At 42.7% G+C, this 11,844-nt stretch overlaps 1 protein-coding gene across 2 annotated transcripts in view; it reads left to right on the forward strand.

The window, feature by feature from the left end:
* The window catches only part of KAT6A (lysine acetyltransferase 6A), a 32,809-nt gene extending 22,210 nt beyond the window's left edge, over positions 1-10,599 (forward strand). For both annotated transcript variants that reach the window (XM_030463918.1, XM_030463919.1), the window contains exons 13-18: positions 371-464; positions 1,233-1,464; positions 2,010-2,220; positions 2,739-3,428; positions 3,905-4,220; positions 5,478-10,599. In XM_030463918.1, the coding sequence (XP_030319778.1) occupies positions 371-464; positions 1,233-1,464; positions 2,010-2,220; positions 2,739-3,428; positions 3,905-4,220; positions 5,478-8,062 (4,128 nt within the window). In that variant the 3' untranslated portion in view covers positions 8,063-10,599. The remainder of the gene's footprint in view (positions 1-370; positions 465-1,232; positions 1,465-2,009; positions 2,221-2,738; positions 3,429-3,904; positions 4,221-5,477) is intronic.
* The last annotated feature ends 1,245 nt before the right edge of the window (positions 10,600-11,844 follow it).

Raw genomic sequence — 11,844 nt, forward strand, 5'->3', positions numbered from 1 at the left:
TTTTAGTTTAGAGGTTCACTGTAATAGTGCAGTTTTTTTCAATGAATTGAAGAGCCTTCAGAATTGAACTGCTTTGAACTTTATCAGCTATACAGCCCAGGTTCTCTACTGTATTTTATCTAAGCAGAAGGTGATAGTTATATCATTCTTTTTTATTTTCTTAACTGAAATTTTAGTATTAGAGTTTTAATATTCTCTCTTTTAAAGTCTTTCATTGGTTTATGTACGTTGCTGTTCCTAAGAAACTTTGTGACTTTCTGTCTCCATTTTTGCTGTATAAGTAACTAAGGACTTGTGCAGAACAACATCTACTACTTCCCTCTGGTCTTTTTTTCTTTTTCTTTGTAATTTGCTGCTCTTTTCCCAACAGGAAAAACACTGCCAGCAGAAGTACAATGTTTCCTGTATAATGATTCTTCCACAATACCAGCGTAAGGGCTATGGCAGGTTCCTAATTGACTTCAGTAAGGAATTTTTCTTCTTCATTTTTTTTACTCTTTGTCTTTTGATATCTTAGAGAAAGGCTTAATGGTAGAAGAGAGTACCTTTCAAACTAAAAACAAATGTCAGAAAAAAGGATTCTGAAGCTCACAAAATCATCTGAACTTAACAATTTACTGTTGGAAGGCTTTAAATTTAAAGAAAAAAATATCATTTGCCCCCTAATTCTCATGTTTCCTATGTAAGCCAACTGATGGTGGACACTAGAAGCATGTCAGTATAGTGTTTTTAGCAGAACCTTAGTTTGTGCATGTAGTATTTTCTACAGAAATCTAACCCTAAAACTGCATCTGTTGAAGCCTTCAGCTGCTTAATTAAGTGAATTAATATCTTAAGCAAAAGGTAGTCATAGTTACGTTTTAATTTAGCTTTCAGAGCAACAAAACCAGACATTTTTAGACTGAATACTCCCAACAATTCTCAGACATGGAACCCAGCACACTGTGTAGGTTTGGTAGTTTCTAGGCAGGCAACTGCTGCCATCTGGTGGCATTGCCAGTACCCGATGTCTGACGGCAATGTCATTTAGATAACCTCGTACACTGAGTCACAGGAATTTAAAAATAAAAAAGAAGCTGACCAGCTCACTCAGTGTATCCTTTGAAATTTTATAATCTATGTCTTTTTAGGCAGCATTCAGCTACTTTCTGGAAAAATGCTTTGTAGAAGTTGTGATGGAAACACAAGCTATATACACTGTATTAAAAACGGGGTTTTTTTGATGTTTTTAGGCTATTTGCTTTCAAAGCGTGAGGGTCAGGCAGGATCACCAGAGAAGCCCCTGTCAGACCTGGGGCGCCTCTCATATATGGCTTATTGGAAAAGTGTAATATTGGAGTGCCTTTATCATCAACGTGACAAGCAATTAAGCATCAAGAAATTGAGCAAGCTGACTGGAATCTGCCCTCAAGATATCACTTCCACTCTGCATCATCTACGAATGCTTGACTTCCGTAGTGATCAGTGAGTACAGGAGTCCTGTTGTATTTCCAAAGAGTTTCAGGTGTATTTGAATGAAACGTGATGGTGTTCTGAGACAAGTCACCTCTAACAAGCTTTATTTTTATTTGTGTCCAAACGCTGGCTGTTGAGGTAATCCTCGTTAGTGATGTCAGAATTGTTGAGTGACAAAGCTGGATTAGGTTTCCAGCTGTGTGTGCACCTCTGCAGCTTTGGAACTTGTGAGTAATTTGCACCTAGGAGACAAAGCAAGCTGATGCTACTCTGCAGCTGAATGCTACCCATGGAAGGATAATAGCTTGATCATTAGCAAGAAGTGGAAACCATTTAACAACATTTTCTCAAAATTTTAAGATTTTTCTCTGGTGGTCTGAAGCTACTGCAAATTGTACAATTTTAATGACCTTTCTGTCCTTTCTGAGGTTATTCATGGCAGCACTGATTGAGAGTACACAGACTATTCCTGTAATATCCTGTATCTGTTTTATATGCCAACCTTTACAGGATTCAGCCTGTTGTTGATGTGAGTATTTATTATTACTGTTTAGATTTGTGATCATTCGTCGGGAGAAACTTATCCAGGAACATATGGCAAAGCTTAGAACTAATGTCAGACCTATAGATGTTGATGCAGAATGTCTGCGTTGGACACCTGTTATAGTTTCCAACTCGGTTGTCTCTGAAGATGAAGAAGAGGAAACAGAGGATGGGGACAATGAAGAGCAACAACAGCAGAAAGAAAAGGATACAGAGCCAAGTGTAAGAGTGCATCTGTTACTTCTGTGTGGCACATAGTTTAAAATTGGTGCTTTTGCAGCAACGTAAGCAAGATTTCAAATCCCAAGCTGGGACATTTGGCATAATCGTAAAAAGCAGTGTGGTCATGATCAGTTTATGGATCATTATGGTTTCAGATTGTAAACTGAAAAATAGGAAAATCATTGAGGCACACTCTGCAGAAAGTTTAAAGACTGTCTTGGAAAAGATTAGAAGGGCAAAAGTTACTAGAATGTTTCAAGATGATGTTTGGATTGCAGCAGGCCACTGGATGGCTGCTGCTGACTGAAGTCACTTGTCAGGAAGCTAATTGAGGCTCAGTATCCCCTGGGAGGAAAGGAGTAGCAGTTAGTACTATCCGAATTTTGTAAAGGTCAATTCCTTTGTTATTCCCAGATCTCTATAAGTCATTCCTGTTTAATTTTTCTCACATCTTGCTCAGATTAAGTATGCATGCTTAAATGGGAAGTGTAAAAGCTGTTTGTTTTTATTTCAATCAGATGGTAAAATCTGTGTCATGGGAGAAGAAAGAGCAAGAGCCTTACTCACCTACAGAGAGTGAAAAAAAGCCAGACATTGTCACTCCAGCGAATTCTGCACGACCAAACAAGCACATTTTTCCCTTGGAGGGTCTTCCTGCAAACAGTCAGACATCACGAAGAGGTCGATGGAACCGCAAGGGCAAAAAACTTCGGGAGCCCTTCTGTGAGGAGCCAGTGTTGCCCATGGAGGACAAAACAGCAGTTCCTAGTGGACGATGCAGTGAATGTGAGGAGAAATCAGCAGCCTCACGAGGCCGTTGCAGTGACTGTGAGGAGAAGTCAGCGGCCTTGCAAGGAAGGTGTGATGAATGTGAGGAGAAATCTCCAGCCCCACGAGGCCGCTATGTGGAAGATGAGGAAAAATCTGCAGTTTCCCAGGGACAGTACGACAAGGGTGAAAAATCTCCAGTTCCCCGTCGGCGGTACAGTGAGGGGATGGAGAGGTGGAAAGGACAGCTGAAAAAGAACACGGAGCCACTGAAGTGTAGATTCCCAGAGGACTGTGAGAGGTTACCCCGCCGCTACAGTGACAGTGACCGGGCACTTCTGAGGTGCTTCAGTGAGAGCAGTGAAGAGGAAGAGGATGAGCCTGTCAGTCCTCGATCGAGCTCTCCACCTGTGCTCACTAAGCCAACCTTGAAACGAAAGGTGTGTGCCTTATTTCTTGTCTCTGGCTGTATCATGCAGCCAATTTTTGTCAGTCCATTGGTTCTTTCTGAAGGATTGTGCAATTCATGAGGTAGGTATTAAGCATAAAGGTAGCATCTGCTTGTCGAGAGGGTACAATCTGTTGCTATTTTGTAGTGTTTTTTGTCAATCAGACGTAAGGGGTTTTCAGTTTGCCTTTGGTTTTTTGTTCATTTTTTGGTTTTTGCTTTGACTTTCTGTTGTTTGCTATTGTTGTTTGGTTTGTTGTGGTTTTTGTGTGGGTTTTTTGAGTGTTTTTTGTGGGGGATTTTTTCGCTTTGCTGTTGGGCTTTTTTGTGTCGTGTTCTTGTTTTGGTTTGGGTTTTTTTTGTGTTTTGTTTTTGTTTGTTCTGTGTGTGTGGTTTTGTGTTTTCTCTTCCTCGGTGTTTTATTTCTATAGCACATGATAAAATACATTCTCCCACCTTCCATTTCAGAAACCAATTCTTCATCGGAAGAGGCGAGTCCGCAAGCGTAAGCACCACAACAGCAGTGTTGTCACTGAAACAATCTCAGAGACCACAGAAGTGCTGGATGAACCATTTGAGGACTCAGACTCTGAGCGACCAATGCCACGATTAGAACCTACATTTGAGATTGAAGAGGAGGAAGAGGAGGAGGAGGATGAAGAGGAGGAGAATGAACTTTTGCCAAGTGGATACTTTCGGCACTTAGCCCCACCAGACACACTCAGGCATAGATCCTCTTCTAAGAGGAAGTCCAAAGATGAGGAAGAGTCTGATGACACTAATGGTATGTTTGGTAGTATGCTGTTGGAAGTTTGATATAGATGTCAGTGAGTATCAGATTAAGTGCTTTATGAATTCCCAGAAATGCAACAATTCAGTCTCTTAAATTTGGTGTCTAATGAGGATTGGAATTGGTTCTGATTCCTGTCAGGGCTACAGTGAGAGCAGATAGTGTGGTGATTTGAGGCCAGTGTTTAATAAGGGTTAGGCATCCTGGAAGACAGATTGTGTTCTGTGGTGTAGAAAACAAATAAAGCTTGTTCCTCTGTATTCTATGAACTCTGTGAAACTTGATTAGTATTTTGTGGGGGAAGATGGAGCTCTGTAGTAGGGTGGGCTGTATTATTTTTTTTTCCCAATTCTGCTTGTACGTTTTACTGTGCATGTGACTGCTGTAGGGATCTTCCATTCAGTCTTGCTTGCACACTGATGTTTAACTAAGTGCAACTGAATGAGCACATTTATCTGTTTCTCAGTATCCTAAAAAAATTTGCACCTGAAATCTTGTCACCAAATCATATTCTTTTACGTCAAATGCACATGGTAAAAAATAAAATAAAATCATAGAATCAGTCCTTTAAGGTTAGAAAGACCTCTTGAGGTCATCCTGTCCATCCTCTCTGCTTGAGCAAGGCCACCAAGAGCCAGTTGCTCAGGACTGTATCCAGATGGCTTTTGAGTATTTCTGAGGAGGGAAACTTCACAACCTCTCTGGGCAGCCTGTTGCAGTGTCCAGTCACAGTAGAGAAGTGTTTCCTGGTATTCAGATGAAACTTCTGTGTTTCAGTTTGTACCCATTGCTTCTGGTACTGGCACTGAAAAGTTCCAACTTCTTTACATCCTCCTTAAGATATTTCTATGCATTGGTAACATCTACCACTGAGCTTTTCCATCTCTAGTCCCAGCTCTCTCAGCCTTTTCTCATCAGAGATGCTTCAGTCTCTTAGACACCTTAGTGGCCTTTTGCTGGTTTCTCTTCAGTAGCACCATGTCTGTCTTGTACTGGGAAGCCCATTATTATTACATCGTTAGGGGATTAAAACAGCTCTTCTTGGGAAGTTCATAGCATGGAATCTATAATATTTTTTGAGGTGGTATAATGGGCAGACCTTGATCCTTCTTGATACTCTTTGCAGTAAGTCTCTGAGCTAATGTTGATACATAAAGTTGATAAATAAAATAGGAATGCATGGGAAAGCTTCCGTGCATGCTCAGGTCAAACAAAAATGTTTGAACAGTATCTTTCAATTTGTGTTTTCAGGTAACCCAACTTTGAAACCATTATCTATGCTGAGAAAATGTGAAGCAAAAGATTCATCACTTGAGCCAGATACTTCTACACCCATGAAAAAGAAGAAGGGATGGCCAAAAGGGAAAAGCCGTAAACCAGTCCACTGGAAGAAAAGACCTGGTCGAAAACCAGGTTTTAAACTGAACCGGGAAAAGGTGCCACCATCATCTCAAGATGATGGAATTGACACAGAGGTAGCTGGTTCAAAACCAGGGCGTAAACCCAAAGTTTCAGACAAGGAAGAAAGTGTCGAGCAGAAAGAAGAGCAACCTCTTACTGAGGAAAGAAAAGAGGAAGATGTGAATATGGAAGCAGATGAGGTAGGAGAGGGAGAAGAGGAAGATGTCGCCAGCAGTGAAGTAAGAGCAGATTCTCCTGTGGACAGCAACAGCAGTCCAGCACCAGAGGTAAAAGAGCCTGAGATAGAAGAGGAGGTAGAGGAAAAGCCACGTGTTTTAGAAGAGCAAAGGCAGTCAGAAGAAGAACAGCAAGAACTAGACGAACCTGAGCATGACCATGAGGAAGAAGAGGTTACAGTCGTGAGAAATCAAAATGAAGATCATGATGCTGATGATGAAGATGATGGTCATCTGGATTCTGTGAAGAAAAAGGAATTGGAGGATCAGCCTGTTAGAGAAGGGGTGAAGGAGGAGCCTCAGGTGCAAGAATGTTTTTTAGAAACAAGCATACCAAGCAGTAGAGAAGATGCAAAAGAAAAAGATGAAGCAGAGGCAGACTCTGAGGAAGATCAGGCTTCCAATGAGACATCAGTGGCTTCAGAGCATGTCCCTGGGTCTGAAGATGATCATGAAGAAGAGCAAAGTAATAAAGAAGGGTTAATTGAATTAAAGGAAGAGGAGGAGATTCCTCATAGTGAACTAGATCTTGAAACTGTTCAAGCAGTCCAGTCCTTGACACAGGAGGAAAGCAATGAGCATGATGTAGCTTACCAGGACTGTGAAGAAACTCTTGCAGCATGTCAGACTTTGCAGAGTTACACCCAGACTGAGGAGGATCCTCAGATCTCAATGGTTGAAGATTGCCAGGCCTCAGAACACAACAGTCCAATATCCTCTGTTCAGTCCCATCCCAGCCAGTCTGTACGTTCTGTCAGCAGCCCAAATGTGCCTGCTCTCGAGAGCAGTTACACCCAGATAAGCCCTGAACAAGGATCCCTGTCCGCACCCTCTATGCAGAACATGGAGACCAGCCCCATGATGGATGTGCCTTCAGTATCGGACCACTCTCAGCAGGTGGTGGATAGTGGCTTCAGTGACCTTGGCAGCATTGAGAGCACTACAGAGAATTATGAAAATCCCAGCAGCTATGACTCCACTATGGGAGGCAGCATTTGTGGAAATAACTCTTCTCAGAGCAGCTGTTCGTATGGAGGACTGTCCTCTTCCAGCAGCCTCACTCAGAACAGTTGTGTTGTCACTCAGCAAATGGCAAACATTGGCAGCAGTTGCAGCATGATGCAGCAAAACAGTGTCCAGCCTGCAGCAAACTGCAGTATCAAGTCACCTCAGAGCTGTGTAGTAGAAAGGCCTCCGAGTAACCAGCAACCAACAACACAGCCACAGCAGCAGCAGCCTCAGTCGCAGCAGCCACAGCCCCCACCTCCACCCCAGCAGCAGCCTCCACTGTCGCAGTGTAGCATGAACAACAGCTTCACCCCAGCACCTATGATTATGGAGATACCTGAATCTGGAAGCACTGGTAACATAAGTATCTATGAGAGGATTCCCGGAGACTTCGGTGCCGGGAGCTATTCCCAACCATCAGCCACCTTCAGTTTAGCCAAGTTGCAGCAGCTGACAAACACCATTATGGACCCTCATGCCATGCCTTATAGCCATTCTCCTGCCGTGACCTCCTATGCAACCAGCGTCTCTCTATCCAATACAGGACTGGCTCAGCTCGCTCCCTCTCACCCTTTAGCAGGGACACCACAAGCACAAGCCACTATGACACCCCCACCAAACCTGGCATCCACCACCATGAACCTCACGTCTCCCCTGCTCCAGTGCAACATGTCAGCCACCAACATCGGGATCCCGCACACGCAGCGGCTGCAGGGCCAGATGCCGGTCAAGGGCCACATCTCCATCCGCTCCAAGTCGGCCCCGCTGCCCTCTGCCACTGCCCACCAGCAGCAGCTCTACGGCCGCAGCCCGCCCGCCGTGGCCATGCAGGCCGGGCCCCGGGCACTGGCTGTCCAGAGGGGCATGAACATGGGAGTCAACCTGATGCCAACCACCCCCTACAACGTGAACTCCATGAATATGAACACCCTGAACGCCATGAACAGCTACAGGATGACGCAGCCGATGATGAACAGCAGTTACCATAGCAACCCTGCCTACATGAACCAGACAGCACAGTATCCTATGCAGATGCAGATGGGAATGATGGGGAGCCAGGCCTATACCCAGCAGCCTATGCAGCCAAATCCTCATGGAAACATGATGTACACTGGCCCCTCCCATCACAGCTACATGAACGCTGCTGGGGTGCCCAAGCAGTCTCTCAATGGACCATACATGAGAAGATGAGCAAGATGAACTTGCATCCTAAAAACTGAAATATATATAAATAAAGGAATCTTTTATACTGACGAACCAGAGAAAATGGACCTTTTTCCAGTTAAATATTGCTGTAGAATTAGAGGGATTTTCTTTGGTTTATTTTATTTTTTAGGAAGCCTGGTCTTTATTTTTTTAATTTCTATTTTGTTTTGGTTTTGGTTTTGTTTTCTTCACAATCCTGAAACATTTTACAGCTAAAATCATTTACAGATGTTTTTTAGAGGGGAAAACATGCACAAAATCTTTTCATAATTTAAAAAGAGCCTTACTTTGCTGACAATGTGGACAGAATATGTGTACCAGTGAAACCATCTTTCTAAATTTTTTTTTTTTCAAATGTATGTCCTTCTCCCTCCCTTGTGCCCCTCTGTATGCAGTTTCTAGTGCTGCAGTCATGTAAAATGTTTGACATCTCAAAGAGTAACAACCCTTCCCTCTAAACCCCACCTGGTATTTCCTACTTCTAGCAGGAGGCACTTAATTGCGGGACTTGGAAGGGGACACAGAGGATAAATGAAGCTCTTTATTTCTGCAAGTCAGGAAAAATGTTTTTAATCTTTAATTTTCCCTGACACCGTTCACCCTTAGTAAAATTTGGAGTTACGTGTAAACAATAAACTGTTCACATTGGTGTTTTTGTAGATGAGTTAATTGAAATTGTATGTTTCATGCTGAAAATATATTGTAACTTTAAAGTGATCCCGTTCACCACCTGGACATGCATGTGCACACAGATGTGCATGCATGCACATGTTCTGTCACTCTGAACTACTGGAAGCATCTCAAGAGAACTATTTGCCTCCTTTATGCATTCACAAGGAGGACAGGGTGGTTCATGGCCCGTTAGGACAAGAGAATTGTTGTAGGCTCTTCTGTTGAACTGCTAGTCAGCTGCAGCTCTGAGATTGCAAGCTCTGCTCTAGCACGTACTTCGAAATGCTGACAGTCTTGGTTCTGAGCCCTGGGGTCAGGCTGAGCTCCAAAGCAGCTGTTTCCAGTGGTCTGCCTCTCCATTGCTGTCCTTGGGTGATCTTGGAAGATCAAGTGTACGTTCAAAGCGACTTGGTGAGAGCCCTGTGGTGTCCTTGTCACTCTTCCATTCCTGATGTGGGTCAGGAGGTTGCTGGGTGTGCCACTCTCTGGGGGAGTCGGTGGTGTTTTCCCTGATTCTCCCCCTGTGCTCGAGACCCATGTTATAGGAACAGCCACACTTTTGACCTAGTGTGGGAAAAGAAGGGAATCGGCCTGTTTTACAGGAGTGAAACAGACCAAAGACCACAGTAGGATTCAGGAGGCAGGATTTTGCTGTGTATTACTGCATAATCCAGTTCACATTATTTTTGGCTATGCTGCTGGCATGTCACCCAATACAAAAAGGGACACCCTTTAATGTAAAGTTCTTTTTTTATTGTATATGAAGTAGAAAAACAGACACATTAATAAGACTAATTTCTTTTGTGTTTAAACCAAAAGAGTCTAAAAGAAAGTTGGGGTTTCTTCAGATGCACTAAAATGGACTTTCCTCCAGTAACTGCTAACCATAAAAGGCAGAATTCAAAGGACTTCCACTTTTATTTCTGTTTAGTTTTGAGCATGTACAAGGCTGTGTAGGACCCCATTTCTCTGTATATACTATTCCAGTTCCAAATAACCCATGTAGAAAGCGCACTGTGCTGCCCTCTCCTTCCTAGATCTTCAGCTGTGTCACTGCTTCCTGGTTGCTGGGTGGGTGGGTCGGGGGGTGGGTGGGGGTCTGAGACAGGAGGAGAAGCTGTTGAGATGAGGGCCGTGAATTTAGTTTGTTTGCCGTTCTGTTTGGTTTGGTTTTGTATGTTTTTTTTTTATCAATTGGGCAGCTCCCTTTTCCACAAGCCTTTGTGACTGTAGAACTATTGTAGAGAAAAAAAAAAAAATGTTCTTTTCTATATATAAAAAGAAATTATCCAACGCAGTAATATTGGTACCTACCATTTTTTCACTTCTGTTTAAAAAAAAATGTATTTTTAGCAAGATAACTTGGGTAATCTTCTAAAAGAAATTAAAAAAAAAAAATCTCACTGTTAGTGACTTTGATGCCTTTTAAAAATAAGAGCTTTTTCATTTCATTCCATCTTTAAAATTTTTTATCTTTGTTGTAGAATATTAAAAACTATTTTAAGAAAGATAAAAATTCTCTTTAAAGAGATCTCTAGAGTGTGTGAATAGGAGCTCCAGATGCCTCTAAAAGCCGCATGTACAAATGAAGCTGAATCTATTCCTGTCTGTTTATATTTGCTTTTCCTGTTTTGTAACCTCTTTGTACTTTGTTCATGGTGACTTGTAAGCTAAGGGGAAGGGGTGCCTGGATGCCTTTGTAACTCTCCATGTCATACGCTCCTGGCTGGATGGTCTCCCTTCCTCTCCTTGTATGTAATATCACTTTTTTTTCCCCTTTCTAGCAAGTACTTTCAAAAGAACTCTGTACATTTTAACATAAAAAATAAATTATGTTGAGCCATTTTGGATGTCAGTTGTGCAGGTGGATTTTTTTTTCTTCTCTATGAGCAGTGAACCATGTCCCTGACCCTCAGTCCTGGGAGTAGGGTTCCCTGTTGGCCTTTTCGTCTGGAAGAGAAGAATTTACTTGCAAGATAAGATCTCTGTTTAATTTTCATGTGCAGTTTCTAATTAAAAAAAAATTTAAAAAATTACACAAATGCAAAGAAAAAAACAGAACTTTGAAAGCTCCAGAAATCATCACCTTTAAATTAACCTCTGCAAGGGCTGTCCAAAGCTTGGGCAAAGCCTTTTGGCTTTTTTGTTTGTTTGTTTGGGGTTTTGTTTGTTTGTTTGGGGTTTTTTGTTTGGTTTTTTGTTTGCTTTTTTTTGTTGTTTTTGTTTTTTTGGTTGTTTTCTCAGATTCTGGCTGTACAATCACTTGGGAGTTTTGACTTTTACACTTCAAAAACTGCAACGTGTCTTTGAAGCTCCACACCGCCACCCCCTCCCCCCCCTCCGGCTCCACTTGCCCTCTTATAATTAGCACTTTAATTAGAGAAAACTGGAAATCTTAACTAGCACGATTTACCCAGTGCAGAACCCGAGCGGTCCCCAGCTCCGCGCCGCTCTCCCGCACGCTCTGTCCCTCTGCGGTTCTTCGCGGGATCACAGCTCTCAAAACGCTAGATGGAAGCAAAGTTCTGGTGCTTCGCTGGGTGATTTTTGCCAGGGTTTTCTGGAGCAATAACCAGGAGCTCGGCCTCCTTTGGCAGCCCTGCCCGTCTTCCTGGCCCCTGACGCTGAGCATGCTGAGCCTGGCAGTGGAGAAGGGAGCGTGGGGAGGGGCCGAGTGGTAACAGGAACCTTGAAGGCTTTTTTCCTGCGGATCTGTCACAAATAGGTCTTCAAGTAAGAAAACTGGGTTTGTGTATTGTGGTAAATAAATGAAAAGCACCGTAAGAAGGAGGAAAATTAAATTTTATGTGTTTTTTGTAACTCCAGTCTTTGCCAAGCTGGAAGGTAAGTTTATGTAAGCTGAGGATGATGCTGCAGATTCCTTAAAGCTTGGACGTGCTTTGCTGAAGCATCTCGACTTTATGATCAAACATGTCAAGATACAGACAGAAATTAATTGTACAAGGGCGCCCTGGGTGATTTGTTCATTTATTCTCAACATTTTTTAGGTTATTGAGGCATGAAGGCAAGAGACAGGGTGACCTGTGATTAAAGTTTTCACTAATCACTGGTGACTTGCAGTGAGTCCCTCAGCA

Source organism: Calypte anna, chromosome 22 (genome assembly GCF_003957555.1).
Source record: "Calypte anna isolate BGI_N300 chromosome 22, bCalAnn1_v1.p, whole genome shotgun sequence".
Taxonomy (NCBI): Eukaryota; Metazoa; Chordata; class Aves; order Apodiformes; family Trochilidae; genus Calypte; species Calypte anna.